We start from the raw sequence: 23826 nt of genomic DNA, 5'->3' as shown, positions 1-23826 counted from the left end.
AAGCATTTAAAACTAGTGCACTGCTGTGGGAAGTGCACTGCTCATCCATGGAACTGGTGTGAGCTGAGGTGCCTGTGCTGGTTCCTGTTTACAGCACACTACTGCAAGTATATGGATTGTCACAGGTACTGCTGATGAACAGGAAGATCATGGTATAAAGCATGCTATTTGAGTCAGGGGTCTCTGGGTTTTAGAGAGTACCCCATGATGCATTTGCTCCACAACACAAATATTAAGTGCAATGGAAGTCTATCAGAGACTGCATTTCTCAGGAGCAGTCTTACAACTCTGTGCTTCAGCTTGTGGTAAGAGACTGTAGTGTAATCAGCTACCACTGTACACATTTATTTCTGGTCATTGAAATTTAGATTAGTTCATGCCTCTATAGGATTTCTGTCAGCCACCCTGGTTACAAGTGAGTCATTGCTCAGGAGAAGGGACCAACTCCATGCACTCACAGATATCCACATTTATCACGGCACAACACCTACAAATGCTTAGGTCTCCTGTGAAGGGCAGGAAGCAGCACTGATTTATGTGCTATGAACTGAAAGGAAACATCATAAAGGGAGTATTTTAAACTTAAAATAATGCTATTCTTAGCTGGCAAGACTTGTGATTTTGATCCTTCTCAGATACACAGCCAACAGTGAGCTATCTGGCTGCACAAATGCCCCCGCTTTTTTTCTCTCGGTTAAATCTGTGATTCGAATGCACTCTCCAGTCTTCAGGAACATTATGTAGATTTGCAAAACTTTCAGAAAGACTTCTTGTCCATTAGCCACTGGCTGCTTTGCAAAAATGCAGTGTTTTCCTCTTGTAACGGATGTGAGATCCTTGCACTGTTAAAACTATTTGAAGGAAAGCAATATTCCTTTTCTCTTTTTGCTGAAATAGTGGCATCTCTCAACATAAACTGAAAATATACTTGGAACTTAATTTGATGCAGCTCTCAGAATTTCACATGTGAGTGATGAACAAATGAGGATCAGCATTCTGTAATTAGTGAGGCATATTAGAAGGGCTGCAGCCTGTGAAGTTTTCTGTGCTGCAAATGACTAATGTTCTTGTAGTACCAAGAAGCACTTCAGGTCTCTGTCCCTCCCTTCAGGAAAGACTTTGAGGAGCTGAACATGTCCAGGAAAAGGCAACAAAGTTGGTGAAAAATCTAGAGACTAATTCCTATGAAGAGCAGCTGAGGGAGCTGGGGGTTTAGCCTGAAGTAAAGGAGGCTCAGGAAAGACATTTTGCCCTTTAAGATGACCTGAAAAGAGGCTGTAGCCAGGTGGGGGCTGGCCTCTCTCCCAGACAACCAGCAACAGGACAAGGGAAAATGGCTTCAACCTGTGCCAGGGGAGGTTCAGGCTGGACATCAGGAAGAATTTTTTCTCTGACAGGGTAGTTAAGCATTGGAAGGAGCTACCCAGGCAGGTGGTGGAGTCACTATTCCTGGAGGTATTGAGGAAACAACTGGATGTGGCACTTAGGACCATGGTTTAGTTTATAAGGTGGTGTTCCATAATATAGGTTGGCCTCAACTATCTTGGAGGTCTTTTCTGATCTTAGTGGTTCTATGATTCTAGTCTATCTGAAAGGTGTCGAAATCTTTATTTCAGTAGTCATTCTTGAAGCTTATTTGAAACAGATTCACTTTTTAAATTTATGAACTTACTGTAGAAATTGTTATCTACAGTGTGGAGCAAATGAGTGTATTTTGGTTTCCAGTTTATGCTTATCACAAATGAAGAGGGAGAAAAGTAGTCCTCAAGAGCATTTCATCCTGATTAAGACCTGGAAGAACTCTAGGCATAATTTAGAGCATCCTGTAGGGTACTCTAGCTTGTGCTGGTTACACAAGTCCCAGCATTCTGACTGTCTGGAAGGGTTTTTCTAAGGTCTGCTCCATGTCCTCCAGCTGCTGGCATGGCCCATCTCCTGAATAAGCTTTTGAAGTAGGGGGAGGATCAAAGAGCAGATGGCATTGGGCTGATTTTGCCAATCCTCTGCCACTGGAGGAATTTATCCTAAGCCAGTAAAAATCTTTTGCTCCATCCTAAAACCAACCAAAAGTTGGGGTTTTATTTTGGTCTACTTAACATGGTGAAGGCAGTATGGAGTAAGTAAACCAGGGTCTAGATGCTTCCACAGACTTCAGTAGGCTTGCTGTAGACTCAGATGTGCTGCTGGCAGTGCAGAGAAGCCCATGGTAGATAAAATAGGTGGTTTGTAACAAATGAGGCAGAGCTGTGCAGTAAATTCGTCAGGGACACTGTGGCAAGCCCCAAAAGAGAAAGAGGTCTAATATCCATTGAAGAGCGATGATAAAAATAAATTTTGAACAGCTGCTCTCTCACTTTGTACTAGACAAGGACATTTTTAAGGGTAAATATTATTTAGAATAATCTAAAAGGTTCTGCATAATGAATTATCCACCTTTTCTGCAATACCCTTCAGAATAGCTACCGGAGTTTTAGCACAGGACTGTCTGCAACCATTTTCCTAAAAAATCATTAGAAAATACATTCTATAGTTCAAAATCTGGACAAAGTGCTTTAACAAACTTCACAGCAAAGCAGGAGCAGGCTGCTGGGTGAGTGGTGACAAGGTGTTTCATAACTGAGGATCTGCAAACCCTTGCTGACAGCAAGATCAGCACAGTGGGACCAGTGTTCAAGGAAAGATATTTTAAGTCTGCCAGAAATTTTACGGCTCTTGTACAGCCCAGATCGTTATAGAATCAGTTAAGGCAATTTTTATTTCTGAAGGGCAGCATCTGGCCTACTTGGCATGCTTAAAAATTTCAAATGTGTATTTTTCAAAGCAAGAAGCGTAACAAAAATATATAATTCAAACTGGCAGAACATTATACTTTGGATGACATTTCATAGTTAATAACAATTTAATATAGCATAAACTGTACTTCTGGTGCAACCTAGAAAAGCCTCACACAGTTTAGAACATGCATGCTAAAAGTTCATTTCAAAGTGGTGGTGCAAGCAGGCTCTGTGGCTCTTGCAGGGGTAGTAGCTTCTGCATTATTCTAATTTGATACTTGTAGATGGACAAGATTTTTAAATCAAAAGGGAATGTGAGGGGTAACATCTTGGTCATGGCACGGCAAGATTAATACTACAGTTTTGTCTGCTCACAGAATCAAAAGGCCGTACAAACTTTAGGAGACTTGTAGCAACTACAGTGCCTGGGATTTTGACTCGTGTCCTGATTTGACAGAAAGCCCTCCCTGCAGCTGAACCCAGCCTCGCCTGGCGCAGGACTGTGCGTCACTCAGCCCTTTCCTTCCCCTGCCCCCGTTTGCATTTGGGGTCACTTACACTCTATTTGCCTTTCACCAAGTGCCCAAATGTAACCTGGGCATGTCTTGGAGAGCTAAGCTGTGTCTGAGCAATGCAACTGAGCACCAGCTGCCTTTGTTTGTCCTCAAGTACCATGATACTCCTCCACATTCTGGAAATATCTGGGTGGCCCCTCACTGTGCCTGGGAATGGCCAGACCCTGGGGCGTGCACATACCCTGCAGGCTGGAGCAAAGCCAGACTGGCTAATTCCTCATTTGTGTTGATGTAGTTAAGCTTCTTCCTAATGATATTTTGACCTGGGTAGAGGAGAGGAGCCATATGGCATCTTCTACCCCTGACAACAACTGTGGTTAGTGCAATCAGCACATTAGCTAGGTGATTTGTTTAGATTCAGCTGTCACTAACTTGTGGCAAACTCAATTATAATTAAGTTGTGCATTAGGCAGAGTCAGTCTTAATATAAACTGGTTTCATTTTCATATACCATTTCAGTTTTATTTTCTGCCATAATCCTGCTTACAGATGAAGTGTTCCTGACTAGCTGTTCCTCAGGGCCATTGCCTTTCCCACCTTCTGATTCAGGAATTGAATTTGTCTAACATGGCAAATCAGAGCTACAGCATCAGCCAAAGAGCCATGACACAATTTCAACAAAAATAATGCACAATCATTAGCCTTAACACATGCTTAAGTCAACCTTCAGAGTCCCATTTATTAATTGCTTTTAACATCTGTGTTTCAATTACGGCCCAAGCTATTTAAAATGGTGGCAATGTCATTCCTTAGTTTTAGGCAATATACGGTTCAGTGCAGCACCAGGTGTAAAGAAGGGCTTTGAAAATGACAGAATATTCTGAGTTGGAAGGGACCCACTAGGATCATCAAGTCCAGCTCTTAGGTCAATGGCCAATACAGGGATTGAACCCACAACCTTGGTGCTGTATGCACCATGTTCTAACCCACTGAGTTAATAAACCACTATTTGTGTTTGCAACTTGCTGTCCTTGGAGGTAAATGATGGTTCAGGGAATGGCTCTGGATTGCAGCAGCAGTTGAAGGTGTTTATCATGTAGGTTTTCTCAAAAAGTGTTGATGCAATAATGATACTGGTTTAAGTCCTTTAAAATTTCCGACTTCACCAGACAGTATCCTGTGTTTAATAACAGGATGGAAGAGCTCAACAGCACTAACTCCCATCCTGAAAAATTAACCTTCCTCCCCCAACACCCTGAGGACAGAACAGTGATATCCTCTCCTTTTTACAGTATAGATTTCTGAATCAAATATTAATGCTAAGCATAATGTAAATGGGTTCATAAAGCTTAGAAGAGAGAGAGACAATGTTGATGGTTATCTAGGGCTATACTATTTCTCAACTTCACTGCATTAATGTGCTAGTTAACAGAGGGCATGTAGTTCTTAAAATCTTACTGCTCAAGAATACTGAATGGCAAAAAAATTATAGATGCTGTCAGATCACTGCAGTTGATTTACAAGCTTTTGCTTTTGAACTATAACCTCAGAAAAACAGGGAGAAAGATTGCAATAATCACAAATTATGATCAAGCATGGATTTATGGCTTTGATAAATGCTTTCAAAATTGCAATGATAAACAAATTAGCACCCTTTTACTATGCAGTAAATAGGCACAGTTCAGTATTAAAAGAACAAAAGGATCTAGTTTCTGCAGGTATTTAAGGTAAGCATGGGACAAAATACAGGGCAGCAGACAATGGAGACTTAATTCCAAATGAACACTACTAATATCATTCAAAAATTCATCATTTCCGTGAATTGTCTCCATCCCCTGCCTGGAAATGGAGACCAGAATGAGATGCAAATCAGTGCATTTATCTAATGAATAATGCAAATGAGTATTCCTCTTATGGCAAGGCAGTCTGCAGGAATCCTCTCTGCCTCACCTCACATTTCGTGTGGATTTAAGCACCATGTGTCAGAAGAAATTAGAGAACAGAATTGCCAAGAAATGACAAAGCCTTGGAGCCCCAAGTCAGTGCAGACAGCAAGGTACATTAAAATGCATAGTGGAGAGGAGGAGAGAGCAGACATCTCATTAAAATGAAGATGTTGCTATTTTTCCTTCACCTCATTAATCGAGTTGTACAACAATTTAATCAGCAATTATTTCTGTGGCTACTATTAGAACATCCTCTAAAATGATACTAAGGTGTGATCTCAAAAACTTGACAAAATCTTTCAGTTTGGCTTTTTTTTTTTTTTTTAAGGCTGGTGGTATTTTATCTGTCTGGTATCAGTGAACTGCATCAGCATTTTTCTCGTAGCATCACAGAGCATACTGCATCTTATCCATTAGTCACAAGCCTTGCTGTAACTTTCCCTTGGCATCTAACATTATCCTCCAAAAATACACTCAAGCAAACAAATCCAAAGGCATGCAAGCCCTGAAAATTAACTCTTTTTCTTTTCCCAATCATATTTTGCCTGAATGCATATGTGATTCAGAATCCAGGATGGATTTCATCTGTTCTATTAAAACCTCTTAGCATGCAGACCAGCTATGCTGCCACAGCTGGCATCAAGTCCCTCCACTTCATCATTGCACTGAGTTCTCAGTCTGAGGATTTGTGGAACTTTATGCTTTCCTTTTAAAATACAGAGCTTGTACATCCAAATGAACAAAGCCACTTGTTCCCTGGACAACTTCTTAGTTATCAAATACAGAGTGGTGAAGGACAGGGAATGCACAGAAAACAGAGGTCTGAGAATGCAGTTTAGCCAGGTTCTGTGAAGTCCAGTTTGGGGTGGAGAGAAATTGCCTCTCACTTGGAAAGGGAAGTGCACCTCAAAGTTCTGAACAGTAAAGCTGAGAACTTGCAATCACTAGAGTTTGGGGTGCCCATTGTATATGATATAATGTGGGTCACTGAGCTTTGTCGTGAACCAGCAGGCAACAAATTGATGGTTTGATTCAGTATTTATCATCTCGTCAAAGAGATAAATCTACGTATTAAGCAAAAGAAGAGATTAGAGATATCTCTACTACATGCACTTCCAGGAAATGTGAAAAATAAACCAAACCAAAAAACAAAACCAAAATCCAACCCTTTTTTCTCACAAGCTGACAAAGACATCATCGTTATTTATAGTTGTGCTTCAGTTCATCAGTTGGAGGCACACTGCAGAAGATGCTAAAGCACTAGCGACATTGCTACTAAATTAAGAGCTTGCAGTTTCTTTATAATAGTTGAAAGCAAAGCTATTTTTCCACTGGGCAGCTTGTTGCAAACGCCACAATACTGGGAAAAAAGGTATATTATTTTTGATGGATTTTCTCTCAGATCAATCCTAGTGAATCAAGGGAGAATTGCCTGGGATGCAGGTCTACAAGGAATTTGGAGTGAACTCCATGAAAATGTGACTTGCAATCAGTAGCATTTTCACTCCCTTAAATTAGAAGGACATGGGTAGGTTCTCTTCTCGTGTTCCTGTTGGCAGTTACCATGCCAGAAATATACAGAGAGTTTAGGTTTCTTATAGCAAGGGCAATGGCAGCTACAGTGAAAAAAATACTGTTAAAGCAAACTAAGCAGTTGATTTGAAGCAAGAAGACAATTAAAGCACAGCCTTTCTGAAAGAGTAATAAAAATGTCACTGCAAATGACAGATTGTTACAAGTCCTTGGCTTCTTCCTAGCACTGCAATAGAATATGGTGTTAAATCAGTTCCCAGAGATTATTAGTGGTATATGTTATTTTCCCAAACTCAAGGAACTCAGTATCATTTCATAAATCAACTGCAGGTTAAAATGAGTTTTTTTTTTTTTTTACTACCTTAGTTCTGTGACCCTTGCACATACAATTAGCAAAGAAAATTATATAGAAAAATAGCTGAAACCTGGCTCATCAAACTTGGAAAAGCTAAAAACATTTCACCAAAACCCCAAACCAAATCAGAAAATAACTCTTTTCTATGGCTTCTCAATGCCTGCGAGTTTCACTGTCTGTAGAATAAGACACTGAGATAAAGATATTATAGGAATGGACTCTCATTTCTCATTAGCTTAAAGTTCTGTAAATTAGCTCTAAAGTGTGCCTGTATTTTGTTGTGCCTACTATCCATACTGCTTTTTCTGTATAAAGCATTAAGAAAGCTAGGTCAGAAACCTCTAATTAATTAAAGCAAAAAATAACTGAACCCCATCACTTGGCAGGTGAAGATCTCCAATGTGCAGGCTTGAAATAAGTTTCTGTGTTATCAGGTACAGTTGTATTGCAGGCTCAGTTGCAAGTTCCTCTGTCTCCAGTGTTTATGGGCCAGATAATATCTTCTAACAAAATCTCAGTGACAATACTGGTAGAACCAGTATTGAAACAGGCGTTTCTTACGTGGCAGAAAGCTGATTTCTACTGGAAACAAATTATCCAAGAATCCTTCACATTCCACATAGAAATGGGATGGTCTCCGTTGCCATCTTCCAACATGCAACATTGCAGTGCACTTCTCTGCGTGTGCATGGCTCACTTGGGGGGCTGCAGCACCTCCTGGAATGCTCTGGTGTGTGTTGGATACAGGGGAGGCATGCAAGGTACAAGTTGGATGGATACAAGACCAGCATTCCCTCCTAGGTTCCCTGCTCGCTCAGATGAGGAGGTTCATTCCCCTCTTCAGCACCTGCCCTTTGCTATTGCTGCACTGCCAACATTGACACGAGTTGCAGCTAAATGCTGTGCACCTGATCCTTGCTTAGGAGGGGTAATTTTCAATTACAAAGTGATTCCAATTTATGGTTTATTTCAACACTGTAAAAGTAAACTTGTTCTGCTTTTCCTGTGATGCTTAATACAGCTTGTAATTATCAACAAAACAATTACTAAGAGTAGAAGCAGTGACAGCAAGGATTGCCCTTACATCTGATTTCTGTGGCCTTGGTGGCTGGCTAGGCTGAAAGACAAAAAAAATCAACTGTGGCTTACATGACAGGAGTTGAGAGAAACTCATGTACAGTGGTGTCATCAACAAAGTGTTAAACAGGTCATCACAGCACAGCTGCCATTCATCCCTGTAATAATTTGTGAAGAACATTTTTTTCTTGGTCAGCTTCTGTAAATCTTTTTTTGAAGTTATGAGAACTGGCCTGACAGGAGGAGGATGCTGATGGTTGCATTAGTAGAGGTGTAATGACCTTGAGGATGGGAAATGAAAAAAGCCCCTGATACTAAGGTAAAACTCAGTGGTGCCCTGCTGCTTTCTGATTTTTATTTCTGATCTTATGCACAATTTTATTATTCCAAACCTATCACTTAGTAGCATGAAGCCCTTGACATGATACAATCACCAGAACAAGATTTACTTCAAATTCTTAGCCAGATTGTTATTGATTGGGAGAGTCAAACACTGCTTTGTAAAAGGGCTATGCCTGCTTTTTCTGAGCTACTGCAATGTATTTACTGTTCTAGAGACTGAGCACCTGGGCAAAGCAGCATGGTGAGCTGGTCCTCATCAACCAGTCAACATTCCTGTACAATCTTCTCCCATCCTACTGCTGAGCTCTTTAAACTTAGAAAACATCTAGAAAACACTTTGCCTGTACCCATCTGAACTCCACAAATTAGGTCTGTGTGGTCTGTACCGTTTCCAAAAAGAATATTATCCAAATAGGATATCAGAATTCTATGTAAAACAAACCCATCAGCCCTGATGGCTTCTCAAGGTGCAGAGCATTAAAGGTCTGACAAGACAGGGATGCAACCAGAAGGAAGGCAGGCAGGCTCTTCTGTTCTTTGGAACAACTCCCCATGTGTCTCTTCAGTCTTTCTTTTCTCCACCATTTTCCAGTCAGGCAGAGAGCTGGCACCCTAGAGAGCTGCATGGACTATACAAGTGGCAGATGTGTGAGAGCTGCCTGCCACACCATCCCATTAAATGTACATACACTTTACACCAGCTGGAGACTTGTAGATTGTAGAAGAGGGAAAACAATTGTCTGTATGGCTTCAAAAAACTCAAACAAACCCCAAGTAGCATTTCAGACATCAGTCCACTGCTTAACACTGAAAAAAAAGGCATACTTTCTGTTAAGGCTTAAAATTTGACAAATGTTCTTCTGAAACCCCCACCTTTTCTGATTAACAAAGGAAGGACAACTGTTGTAGTGTTTTCCAATACCTGTTTTTAAACTTGTAAAACTTGAATTTCATGATTGATGATGCCTGGCTAATGTTTGAGGGCTACAAGCAGTGATGGTGCAGTTATGGAGAACTATGGGAAGATCAGTCAATAACAGCCTTCTGTCCTTTTCAATTATTTACAAATAATCCATGAGATGCATAAAGCTAAAATAGAATATTTTAATATCCAATCCCTGTTATATATTCTATATATGTATCCTTGCTGGCACTTTGCAGCTAGATGCTTTCAGTGCATTCTTGCATGTCCCAAAACCAAGAAAAGATGGATAATGTTCTATTCTCCAAAATTTGCTTTGTCACTAGGGACAAAGAGCCTTGCACTGAAGCTCACAACAGCTGAACTAATCCAAAACCCAGCACCAGTAAAATGAGTAAAGAAGATTTTAAAACAGAAAAAATAAGTGAGCTTCAGTGAAATTGCTTCTGACAAGAAAAATATTAGAATATAAAGGCATGCAGTTAACTTTACTTAAGATGCCCATAACTTATGGGTATCTTAAGATGGTTTTATGGTTCCTAGTTGAGAGTTTCAAACTGGTACAGTGCAGAGGATAATGCTCACTACTAAGGAAGCTGTATCTTGTAGCCATCCATTGCTGTCAGTAGGAGTCCTTCTGTTGCCTAACACAGGACACATTAATTTCAATGGAAGACCATATTTTAAACCCTGTTGATGTAAAGTCAAACACCAGCTCTTAGGCATGAAATATACATGATGAGTCACTTCGAATTTCCTTTTAGTTACTGAAGTGTATCTTTTTTAAAAAAATCAAAGCCATTGCTTCAGATGACAAAGCTTCTATGATCTTAACATTTTATTTTCAAAGTCTTATCCCACTTCTTTTTCAGGAAAATAGGGTTTTCAGCTGCAAACCACTGGCAAAAATTTACCCAACAAATTTAGTGAGAGAAGCTACAATGCTTGAACCCCCTTAAACCCGTTACTTAATGTGTCTGGAAGTCTGAATCAAGCCTTGTGAAGTGAGACACCTTGCTAGGCTATTTCTGCAGGCTATCCCTACAGTATTCATACTACTTGGCAGATCCATATGGTCAAGGAAGCCAAGAGGCATGTCAGTCTGCAAGCCTGTGTTAAAAATAGAGGAGGAAAATAGCACGTGTATAAAAAGTTGTTTTAGCAGTTAGAAAATTGCATTCTGTACTCCTTTTTTTTTTTTTTTCCTACAGCTATGCACATTGCAGATTTTAGAGGATGAGGGTTTTTGTGTAGTTGTTTGCTATTCCTTTTTATTTTTTTTTACCATCTCCCCACCCCCAGTCACTTGCAAATGTCACCCACAAGTAGCTCTGTTTCTAGTTTTCACTGGAAGAAAGCATCTTATGAGCAGGTGTAACTGGTAAAAATCAAACTGATGAGTTAAAATGAAGCAGATTATCTAATGAATAATGATAAAAATCTAAAATGCACCAAGATGTTGGAAAGACACAGCACATACAAGTAAGAAAATACTCCTTTCATCATAATGGTGTCTTCTTTTAGAGGTTTTACAAATACTTAGCTATAAAATTTCTCTTTGGGCTGAAGCCTGACATAAAACATCCCAGATATAGTACAAATTCTTGCTTGTAGTAAATATAATTAAAATTATTTGCACCCTTTTCTTTCCTCCCCTTTTTTAATTCCTAAATTCCATATAAACAATCTGCCAAAAGAACTAGAAGATAAGAAATAAAACCATTTTCCAGAAAATACAACACACCAAACATCAAAGCTACATGAAATCACTTATGTACGTTGCCAAGTCAGCTCAATGCCAAGGATTTTTCTGTCCTTAGCTATATTTGTACTTGTAGATCAAGATGATATCACCACAAGTGACCTGTGAAAACACGAATTTCCATACCTAAAATGTCTACAACAGTCATTGTTTCTACAAGTAAATTGGGTATAGAGCTACCCCTATTTTTTAACTAGGGAGATTAGTGTTCCAGTGTACGCAGGGATCTTCATCTCATCACTCAATGGCCTTAACAGCATCTGGGATTATTTTTTATTTTCATATTCAGCCAATACTCACAGGCCTCGAAACAAGTCAAGAAATATTTTGATTAACAGATCTCTCACCTGGTTTTAGCTACTCTTAAACAGTATGTTATGTATTGGAAATGGCAGTTTTGGCAAAGCAGTATCAGTATTAAAAAAAGAAAAGTGGCAGTGGACCAGCTCCCACAGATTCAGCCCTTTCTAAACTCTCTGGGTAAAAATAAATGACAGGTTTTCATCCTCACATAATGAGATGGGTAATTTTCATACTTTGTCAAGAGGGATTGCTAATGCCTGTCTGCATTTCTCCTCCTCTGCTTCCCAGCATAAAGCAGAAGGGATGGAAGTGCAGATTATTGTCTGAGTTTGTACATTTATTTTTTCTTGAATGAATGAAGGTGATTTAGGTTGTATTAGGACTGGATGCTTTATAAATAACATAAAAATCTAAATGTTAAAATCATTACTTGAGAGTCAACTTACTCATTCTTCCTTCTCAAAGGACACTGGGGAGCCCACTAACCAGAATGGTTGCACTGATGTACCAAGGTTTGTAGAATTCTCAGCTGAGTTCACTTGGCTTTGTTTCAACAAGATGCTTACAAATGGAAATTTTAATATATGGAAGTGCCTCAGGAACTTGCATTTGGTTTCCAGTGATTCTTAGCTTTTACAAAGTACAAACTCTGCAAGAAAAAGACATTAAACTCTGGGGTTCAGAGACATTCAGGGACTAAATGAAATGGAAAAAATAAGTTTATCCAGATAATTTGGACAAACCTGAGCATCATAAAACTATCTCTGCTCAGTTCTGCCAAGTAAATCCAAAATTCACATTCTGAGACGTGTCTACCACAGTGGGAAGAAATATAATATCATGCTCCTTGTACAATGTGCTCAGCCTGGAAAGCCTGACGCTGCTCAGCTCCGTTGGGACTGCAGGGCATCGTGCCCCTGACCAAAATGTGCGAAAGCAAACCGAGGGGGTGATGCTGCAGCTCCGCTGCTCCCGGCTGCCTGCGTGACACCGCCAGGTTGGGAGGCAAAGGTCACTCTGCTGAAAAGAGGATTTACCATCCTGCAAAAAATTCTAAGTTCAGGTTTTCTAGCAGAGGAGAAGAAATGGGGTCACCCAGCTCTCCCTCCCGTCAGCCCAGGAGGGATGTGCTGTCCTGCCCCAGCCGAGGAGCACCAGCTGGGATGTGCTGTTGGGCTGCACTGTCTCCCTGCACCCCAGCAAATCTGGTCAGGAGTCTCCCTGCAGTGAGCCACGGGCTCGAGATCACCTCTGCCTCACCAGCAGCAGTTCAAATGATGATAGGTCTAGTAAAAATATTTTATCAAGCAGTATTATTTTACCTCACTAAAGGTGCTGCTGAGGGGATGTTTCTAGTCCAACTGCATTGACAGCAAGCTATTCACATTCACCATGGATGTCTGGGAATTTTTTTATAGCAGAAGATATTTATTTCTTTATAAAATTGGTGTTGCTGGTTCTATACTCAAACAAGGCCAAAACTCCAAGTTCCCACAGAGTACTTGGGCATCTCCCTCCATGTACCCGACTCTGTGCTTTGCGGGACCAGGGAGGAGGGAGCAGTGGGGGGAGTCTCCAGCCCAGGTATTTTAAAGAACCTCATCCAGAGAGCCACAATCTCCCCCAGCACACTTCCCTGCTTTTTAAGATCAGTTGTTATTAAAATAACAGTCTAAAAATGTCTACTATTCCCAGCTAACTTCATAGGAAAAACAAACCAAACTAGAAGAGGAAATAGTAAATGGAATAAAGGCAATGCTAGAAAATGCTTAACAGCTGCTCTTACAAAGTGTATTTACAAAATATAAATCTCCTTAAAAGGATGCTCTTCTACACATACTAGTGACATGTGCATTAAAACTACAACTGAAAATATGTTGGAACCATTTATTTTGTTTAGGAACCCTGTATTACCCTCAACTATTTTTAACAACTATACTTTGTGGGTGTGCTTTTGTTTTGTTTCAGGCTTGAAAACATTCCAGTACCCAAAGTGTAACTGAGGAGAAGAAAAAAAAAAAAAGCAACTGGACAGAGTGTTGTTAAAGATTTACTGGAGCATCTTGATATGTGATAATGAATAAAATGCAAATCTGTTTTACTACCAATCCTCAGTTTTGATTTATGAGCAATTATTAATTATTAGATTGCTTCCAGTTGGACAAAACAAGAAATTTTACCAATTTTTTTTTATTCCTGCTGTCATAAAGTATATCCATCTTTTTAAATCTTGTAGGAAACCAAGGAGCCCTTTCCCATAAGGACGAAGAAGCCTTTGCAGAGTGTACAGCAGGTGCTGCCAGAGGCACAGGTAGGCTGGCGTGTGGCGCTGCCCAGTGAGAGGAAGCTGGGGGACAAGACAGGGACAGTCCGTGCCCCTCGCATCCCTGGGGGACAGACAGGGACAGTCCGTGCCCCTCGCATCCCTGGGGGGCTCAGTGGGGCTGGATGGGAACAGCCACAGCAGTGGTGCTGGGCTGTCCTGCCCTGCTGGGGACATGCCAATGGGCAGGGGCTGAAGCTCTCAGGTCGCAGAGTATTAGAAATTAAATACAAGGAAATGAAATGTTTATTGACTTAAGAGGAGACACCAAAATAAAAACCCCACACCCTGAAGGGTAACGTGCTCTACAATGACACAGTGACAGCTGGAATAATTATATGTGCCCAAAGAGTTCAAACTAGATGAATGCAGATGTTGTAAATGTCTACCCCATGCTATCTAGAAAGACTATACAGGTAGAATTTAGAATCCTTCATTTTTATTCAAATTTAGTGCATAAAAGAAAAAAGCTTTTTTCTTAATAGCATATTTTAATGGTATTGCACAACACTGTTTTAAAATGTCTCATTTGAGAAAGTATGTATGAGTGCCAAAATGCCTTCAAAAATAATTTCTGTCTCACTTTGTGATTTACCCATTACTTTGAAAAGAATCTGTTCATTTAATTATTTCAGTAAACATAATACTGGTATCACTATCTATGCTACATAGTATTTCCCACTTTTTAAGGAATATGAGCCTACTTGTAATTAAAGGAATGCTATATTAATGATGCTGAAAGTCTCAGAGGGAAAAATTTAATGTCCACCTCATAATATTATGCCAGAATTACATGTGCAGAATACTTTTTAATAATCTTTGTTTCTTAATTTAGTTTTGATTGGCTATGAAATACGGAGTAGCACTCAAGGGCTCAAATTTCTACTGTCATCAGCATTTCTGCTCTATAAATTGTACAAATGCACAGGACTCCCATCTGCAGGCTCCTTTTCAAGCTTCTATTTAACCTACGAAGGAAATTAGCTGCAGGCAACCATAATTGATGATAATTTCATCATTTTTTAGCTGTTGGGATGTATTATGATATTTAGGTCTTAACACAAACAAAGAAAATTATATTTTCATGTTGCCATTTGAGCTGCAAACACAAGTCGGTAACACAAACCTGACTCTAGTTTGCAACTTACAGCAACAGCCAGTAGGAGTGTCCTGGTCAAATTCGTGATGAGTTTGCAGAGTAATCACGGCTCAGGTTTGAATGCAAACCACATGCTAAAGGATGGATTTCAGCAGTGGGGCCAGTCCCTGTGCAGGGCAGGTGGGACTGGGGCGACAGCATCTCTGAGCCGTGAGAAGCAGCATCAGGTTCCTGAGGCTTGTAGCAGGGACATAGCTGGCACATGTTTTAGAAGGAAAGCCAGAAGCCACCTATACACTGTTCTGGTAGAGCAAAAGATGGTGACAATCATAGGAAGTCAGATTTGTTTCTCTTTATGACTGGACAGAGTATTGTGGAATTGCTCTTACAAAGAGGGAAGTAGATTTCACTGACTGTTAGTTACTCCCAGGGATTTCAAGAAGATTTGTTTCGCACCGAAATGCTGCAGGCCACGAGAACTAGTACCACCAGGCACTTCAAAATTTGCTTAGTGTCTCTCCACAGTGAAACCTGCTGCTCAAACCTGAAAATGTGAATAGCTTCTTCCTCTCCTCTCTCCTCTGCTATGCACAAGCATACGGTGCCAGACATGCGCTTAGCAATGCCAAATGCTCAAAGTTCATAAATTACAGATCTGCAGGAAGGGGTCACACTGGCTCAAACATGGTGGCTGTTCAGTCCAAGTCTGTGACTGACAAAATATGTCCAAAATTCCTTGAAGGAACGCCACAGAAAGCAGTCATGCACCTTCTGCCAGCATATGTAGCTCACTCTGAGAAACTAGAGACTGCTTTAAAATGGACAGGGAAGCCAAAAGTGACCAGTGAGCCCTTCCCCACAGTGCTGGTTATCCTGTAGGGAGGAGCCTGATTTATTCTGGAAGGATGCTGTCATATCCTCCTTACAGATACATGCAACTTCACGTCTAGAAATTTTAAGTGTTCAACTACTCTTGGCCACTTTTTTACAAGTTTCTTTTATGCATCTCTTCAGCAAAAATCCTTTCCAAGATGTAGAAATGCTGAATGACTTTAAATCTGATGAGATTTTAAACAAACAATTTGGAAGATTATTTATTCGGCTTCTGCTTTTTGAGCTCTTTGGTTTCATTTTCAAACTTTTCCCTGCAACCAGAAGGACTAAGGAAATAAAGATGATGTTTTAAGTGAAACCTGAGAATATCATATAATCATAATTGTAGGACTCCAGGGGTTTGAGGTTTCAGAATAATCTCATGAGCTGTCAATATTGAATGTCACCAGAAACCATAATGTTATTCTCAGAATAGACGCCTAAAAGCAACTGTGGGATAGTTTTTCTGTTGCATGCTTCCCATAATACCTACAAATGCTGTTCTGGAGGGACACCACAAAGCTACCTTCAAGTAGTGAGCTGCCAAATGCTGGCTTTAGCTGCCAGCTAGGGCTGTTATATTTTGCAACAAATTTACATATGCAAAGCCCTGTTATTCAGTCTGTCAACTAAACATTCTCACTAAGTACAAATTCATCATGGACTCATAAGAACATTTAATACCATGGGGAATTTGCAGAAATAAGTAGGGGGCCAATTTAACCACCCATCTCCTCTGTATTGTATGCTTGCACACATTGCAGATTATTATCAGCTACCCTCACAGACTGTCTTAGATTCTACCATAATCTCCCAGCAGGACTTGAAAGAAATTCTCAGTCTGGTTTGTTTCAAGGATCTAATCTATAATACACCAAAGGCTGACAGAGACTCAACAGCTAGTACCTCAGTCCATTTGGTGAACAGAAAATAAGTAAATCTGATCAGAGAACTGACATGCAAATAAAACAGGAGGCTGCTTGAACTTCCTTGTCATCCTGCAGAAACAGACTTGGCTGCTTGGTACTGTTGCTTATTATTAGAATAGCTGAAAAGGCCCTGTTCTTCTCCAAATCAGTGTTAACCTGATTTCAATAACAAAACAGTGGTAAAGGTTTGGTAGGCACGTAGCCAGAACTTACAAGAAGAAAACCAAGCATTTGTATATGCCAGTTTGGCACTTCACTGTGCTGAAAAGAAACCTTTGCATCTTTGTCACTTCAGATTTGGGATTTTTTAGCACAAGAACATGCCTAACACGAAAGAACTTCTTTCAACTGCCCACTTTCTCCAAGTATGTCAGTGCTATCTTCTTAACTCATTTTCTAAAACTAAAAGTGAACTCAAAAATTAAAGATCTCAAAAATGCCAAGGGCTCAGCCCTACAAAATATATAATATCTCATTTTGAAGGAAATATCTAATTCCTACAGGTAGCTATAGTACAGATAGACAATAAAGCATTTTTAGGGATGAGAATGCTCTGCTGTGAGCCATGGGCAGTACCTTAGGAACATTAAATATTTCTGTCCTTTTTCTTATGTTTCAAACAAGCCAAGCCATTACCAGTGCATATCTAAAAATAGAGTGTATGTACAATCTACATCTATTCTGGAGACAAATCCCAGTTTATCATGTAAGAGTCAGTCACTCCACACTGGTGTAGCTGAATGCACGCTCTCATCCTGCGTGCTCTCTCTTGCTTGTCCCCAGTTACTCCCCTTTCTCCACTTCTCACATGAGGGTTCTGGTGGCCTTCTGTATCTCACAGGCTTAAGCTGCAAGTGAGCTACAGCTGTAATCTCAGGTCACTCCCAAGCAAACTTTCCTCCCACATCACAGCACCGATGACCTGGTGCAGTTAAATGTTTCCAAGGGGAGTTCTGGCACCATTTTTAACACTTAGATTTAATCAAAATGTCTTGTTTGCCTGGTTGTTTTTTTGTTTAAAACTGTTGTCTAACTAGAGTGCATACTGATAACAAAGGCCTTCAGAAACTTACAGTATTACTTAAGATAGGAACTGCTGCAATGTTTATCTGCACTAAAAGTAAGAAACAAGATTTATTGGGCAGGTTTGTTTGGTTTGGTTTTTTTAAATCATTAGAAGAACAACTTTTTGCATTACATGATAAGTTACTAAATATTATTGAGTGCTAAATCACAGCTATCACTATTTATAGGTAAAAATTGTACTTCAAGATTAAGGAAAAAAACCAGTAAGAAATATTATGTGGGCACATGACTTCCATTTGGTTTTAAACAGTGGCTGCTTGAAACTGCTTGGAGATTTAGATTGTCAAAGACATGTCAGCAGAGATGGATTAGTGGGCAGAGAGCAAGTGGTGCAGTCAAAGGTTCATAGTGAATGTAATTTATTCATGTAGCTCCACAATTTATCACGTGGCTATTACCATAATGTACGTGGGAAGCAGCTGCATGCGTGCAAATAATGCCTTAAATGTACGTGTGGTTGGATCTGAGCTCCTTACAGAACAGCAGTGGTAGAAAATGGTGCCACAAGACATTTAAAAGCAAATTTCCTTCCTGTGGGGATGCTGTCACCCAGCAATAATGATTTGTACACAGGCAAATAAATATCTTGTAAACTTTTCTCAGTTATGATAACCTCACTTACCAGAACTCATTGGTCTTTGAGATCTAAATAATGCAGGTAATGTGGAGCACCAAACTCTTATTTTCTTTTCAAGGAACTCAATATCTTCCACTCGCTATTTAAAAGAAATATCCAATGGCAAAGAAAAGAGAGCCTCTGTGGGTGTGAGGACACAGAAGTTATCTACAAGTTAAAGATCTCCTTTAACTGAAACACCTTCTCACAGTGTGATCTATCAAACACTTGGGAGCAGCACAGCTGTAAAATATTGATATACATACATATATATGTGTGTGTGTGTGTGTATACATATAGTATCTGCTGGTTTCTTATACCTGTGCATTTACTTACCAAGCCAAGTATTTCCAAACCCAGTCTATTTTAGGACCATGTAAAATGAGGAGCTTTGGTCTCTCTTAGTTTGCTTGAATGCCTACAGTTTCAGCTAGGAAGAAAGCTGTAAGTAGTTGCTAGAACTTGGAGGTGATTTTAGCTAAGGTGATTTACACACCTCTTGCAGCTCGCTCCCTTGGGTAGCTGGGAAAACTTCAACAGCACAACTCCCAACACCATTTTTTAAGCTTTAGCAATTTGATTTCAACTGATCTAACTGTTTGTAAATTATACTTAGTTATGCCATGCTTTAAACTGATTTTAGTGGAATTGGTTCATTCAAATCTTTCTTGATCAGGCAAAGGCCATCCCAGTTATGGGTTAGCACAATAGTTTTAGGCTGGTTTCTTCTGAGACATTAAATGCTGCTGTAGAGAGGCACTGAATTCAGATAAAGTCCTCATAAGCAGAACATCTCATTGCTCAGCTTAATGTTCTGCTCACAGTTTTGTACAACAAGACCTTTCACATTTGGAATATGATGCAGGTTTTCTTGGATAATTTTGTGTGCACTTCTAGGGCTTCTATTTTGAAGCCATCTATCACAAATATATCCCCACTAATTATGCAAAATGAAAAGCTTGCCTTACCATTGCACAGAAAGTCTCAGGAGGATCTCCACATGTTATGTCTGGGGGATCCAGAGTCACTTTTACATATTTGATCATGTCTCTGGCTTCTGGCTGGCAGGCCATGTAATCCCATACTTTTCCTTCTTCCGTGTAAATCTGAGTCTTACACACGTCATAGTGTCCCCACACAGAAGGGTAGTGCTGCATCACGGAGGATACAGTAACCCAGAGGGTGTGAAGTGACAGGAATCTTGACAAATACATTTCTAAATCCTTTTATGTCAGCTTCGTAAGAATGCTCAGTGCTGGCGTATATGCAGTCTAGAGATTATATGTACAGAGAATGTATATATTTATAAAATAGGTTCCAACTCAAACGTGAAGCGTTAGGATAGGATGTTTGTTTCACTATGTTTAAAGACTTTGGTAGAAGCCACCCAGGCCCTGATGACAGCCTTTCACAGCCATGCAGCACTTGTCCTTCGTCTTATAACTTATCTGTCAGGGCTTCTTGTACAAGATGTCCAACAGCAGATAATAATTTGTGTAGTTGCAAGTCTTCAGCTACACTGTCGATAACCCTGAGTGATCCTCCGTGTTCAGGGCTCGCAGGAAATGCCTGGACACACTGATAAATCAGTATCCCAAGGAAGAGGGTGAGTGTCTATAGGCTGGTGTCTGTTTCCCATCAATCATCCTTTTCTTCTGGCACCAACACCCTTTTAGAAACAATAAAAATTAAGAGTTATTGTCCAAGAATCAACGCATTACAAAAGATACAATATGTTGACATTTTGAAGGTTTGATGCAGTATAAAGCAAATTGGTACAATATGGATAACCTTTACTGTGGGTTCTGTGCTAGAATGAAGAAACGACCAAAATCATTCACAGTGAAAAGTATTTTGACATGAAGGATTTAACTGTAGTCTAACAAAGACAGATTTATAATGTTCCAGGTGAGTTAGAGGTTCCTGCTTCCAAAACAGTATTTTCATCCTAGCAAAGCTGGAGAGCAAACTCCTGAATTCAGCCATGGCCCAGATGGTGCAGGCAGGCAGGGAAGCAGGCAGCCCAGCACTGTAGGGCAGCAGCAGCAAAGTTCTTTTATTGAAGTGACACAGAAATGGGCATCAGGGCTAGCAGGTGCTGATAGTTTCTTGGCAAGAGGACCTCATGGAGCTCCAAAAGCCTTATATATTTATTTAATAATAATAACAATAATAATAATAAAAAATAATAATAATAATAATAACAAGGATACGGCAAGTACAATTCAATTTCCTTGACATTTCTCATTAGCATTGCAAGAGCTTTGCTCCCTTTCTTTTTTTCCTTTGAATTGTGATTCACTGATCATATTAATGACAAACTACTGATAAAGATAATGGCTTATTTTATAGCTTACTATAAGGATGCTTCCCCACCCCTTATTTTCTTAGGTTTGAGGGTGGCTGTACTTGAGTACTCAGCACTTATTTCATAGCAGATATGTGCCCTTTTCCCTCTTCAGAAAACAACCAGAAATTCCCTCACTTTGTAGCACTTAAATCACATAATTACAGGTATAAAATGCTGGAATGATATCACAGCAACTTCAAATATATGTTTCCTAAATAACACAGGAAAAAGAAAATCCAAATTCTGTATGAGGAAAACTGCAAAGACAGAGGAAGTATCCTAAACAGGGACAAGGAAACCAGGGCTAGGAATTGCGGTGCATTTGTGTCAGCCTGTGCCACCCAAGGTTGGAGAGCCAGGGCGCTGGGCTGTCAACAGAAGATTTCAGCCAGACGCTGCAGCTTCCACACTTCCTTTGTCTGGATGCTAAAATCGAGCCAGACCCGCCGGACAGATGTTGAGAAACAAGTGTAAGTCGCCACTTTCTGCAGCCTGCTTTGCTTCCCAGCTTTAAATTATGCCCAGTGTTGTGAGCCCTCCTACACCCCACTGCCACGGGAAGAGGTGTGTGACCCGGTAAGCTCCTTAACATGTCACATTGGGAATATTCATTTTCAAAACTTATCTTCAAAGCTATTCGCAAACAGCCTTCCTATATTTAAATAATGCTTCATCTTAAACTGAGCTAAACTACAGACACCATGAAATGCCAACAGATGGTTGAATTGTGTTTCCATAGCAAAGTAATTTACAATAATTGCTGTATGGACGTAAATGCAATTTTCCATTATATTCATTTTATCAAGTGTTACCATACAACTCTCATGTATTTTATCAGAATACGCAGAGAATATCTGAATTTTCCTGCAGTAACAATTCTCAATTAGTTCAAACATATTTAAGCTTCAAATCTGAATTTGACACAAAAGCAGGAATATCTAAGACCAAATTAAATTTAAATCTCTTTAAGAAGCATGCTGGGTAGTACTGTTGGCTTTGTAGGAACCTTACATTCATTTTTTTCTGTTTTCAGTGGGAGGGTTTGCATATTATTTTGGAATTCAGTAATTCAGGGAACACTTTCCGTGTCATTCTAAAGACACTTCTTCCCCTGTGTTTCCTTTCCAATGTATTTACTGTTTCAAAGGGGAAAAAAATGTACCTGCAAGAGCCCATAGCTTAGGGCTATGGAAAACTATGTCACTATGAAAATGTGAAAATAACTCCTTGCTAGAAGAGGCTGCAAATTATTTTAAATTTATGGCAAATCAAATACCCTTTATTGGACATGGCTTGGTCATAGCTGGAATAAACAGTAAGTAAATAAATAAATATAATTTTTCTGTGTAAAAATAAGAAGTAACTGAGTGTAATTATCTTTAGACTGCAAGCTTGTATATTTGGGCAAAAAAAAAAGTTTTTCTTTAATATCTTCCTTTCTAGCTCTTTAGTTACCTGTAACCTTTTATAACTGCTGAGACTCAGATCCACTAATAAACAGGATTGGGTAGCACTAAATAATGTGAAGCAAGCCGCTACCTTAACACACTGTGCTAAAATACTTCCCATATAACGAATTCTCATTAAAGTAAGCCAGTCATAATGATGGTCGTTACACAGAATTATAGACTATAACATCGATTGAATTTAGTGCACTGACAAGAAAAAAGTGCAGAGGAGTGCAAGACATCTGAGCATTAGGCAGCTGTAGCCGTGTACGACAGACACTCCTGACAAGAAGCAGCCAATTATAGCTTAAATTTCTGGCATATAACCAGTTCTGATTAATAGTTCTCCATTACATTACAGACATATTATTAATGTATTAAAAATGTCAAGCTTTGGCAAGAACTAGTATGGCATGGCTCAGTTAGTCTGCAATATCTTCTTTTAATGAGCTTCTATTGATATAGAGAAAGATATTGACCAAAGCACATTAAGGATCATGTGCTGAGTACTGCCAGGTTTTTTTTTTCTGATGGAGCCATATGATTTGTCTTGCTTTTGTTTGTTCCTGCAGAATCAGTTCAGATATGCATTCTACATTTCAGTACCTCAATGCTAAGGACATAACTATTTGAATTATTTTGTAGAAAAAACATTTGGAGTAACATTTCGGAAGTTTACCGCTGTACCAGATGTCTAGTGATAAGCCTCTGGCTGTGGGCAACACACAGCAATGGGGTTTTTTGACCCCTGTAATGCCTGTGCATTTAACCTTAGAAAAAGGTAATCAAACCACGAATAAGTACTGTTTGATGCCCTGACTCCCTCTGCCCTGCCCTACTAGTTGCACACCCTGGGTGTTGGGGGCCACGGAAGTGGCAAAGATGGATCAGCGTCCTTGCTGGTGAGGGAACGGCAATTTGCCGGGAAAACTTCAGCAAATGTATGCAAAGCCACCAGAGCCACCCCTCCTGGTGTCTTCTGTGTGGGGCAGCAATGCTGGGGCATTGAACATTCCCATGTGCCACGGCCTCTGCACTATGGAAAGCACTAGGAGGCAGCTGGGAGGCACCAGGTAAAAAATGTAAAAAGTGCAAAGGCCACATCTGCTCTCTGCCTTCCTCTCTGAGTGCTACTCCGTCTGTGAAGTGCTGGTCATTCTGGCCACAAGTATGTCACAGCCATCTGGGAAGAATGGCATGCAGCTGACCCCCAGACTGAAATCTGCTGTGAGGAGGCTCTGAGCACATGCATCCCTTTCCAGGTGGGGAAGTCGCAGCTCACGCAGCACGTTAATTCTGCAGATGGAGACACCCCCTTTACAGCATAGGTAAGATGCATCTTGGCAGCCATCAGTGCCAGGGAAGAACTTCAGGTCTCGTTAGGGGTTGTTAGCAAACACTCCTCCTTTGCCTCCTTCCATCACTGTGAAAATCCACCCGCTTCCCCTCCTCACAAACCACAGTGGCTGGATGTCTAGCATGAGCTCCTTGCTAGGAAATCATGGTGAGATCCATAGGGGTGGGCTCTTGGGCCTCTCTTTGGCGAGCCGCAGGAACGTGAAGGAGGTAATAA

The 23826-nt window shown here is 40.1% G+C and overlaps 1 protein-coding gene across 3 annotated transcripts in view; it reads right to left on the bottom strand.

The window, feature by feature from the left end:
* NTNG1 (netrin G1) overlaps positions 1 to 23826 on the bottom strand; it is a 151981-nt gene that overhangs the window by 125578 nt on the left and 2577 nt on the right. For all 3 annotated transcript variants that reach the window (XM_031505521.2, XM_031505520.2, XM_021547519.3), the window contains exon 2: positions 19424 to 20124. In XM_031505521.2, coding sequence (XP_031361381.1) covers positions 19424 to 19669 — 246 coding nt within the window. In that variant the 5' untranslated portion in view covers positions 19670 to 20124. The remainder of the gene's footprint in view (positions 1 to 19423; positions 20125 to 23826) is intronic.

Source organism: Lonchura striata, chromosome 9, assembly GCF_046129695.1.
Source record: "Lonchura striata isolate bLonStr1 chromosome 9, bLonStr1.mat, whole genome shotgun sequence".
Taxonomy (NCBI): Eukaryota; Metazoa; Chordata; class Aves; order Passeriformes; family Estrildidae; genus Lonchura; species Lonchura striata.
The sequence above is the reverse complement of the archived record's forward strand: the minus strand, read 5'-3'. Positions and strand labels throughout refer to the sequence as shown.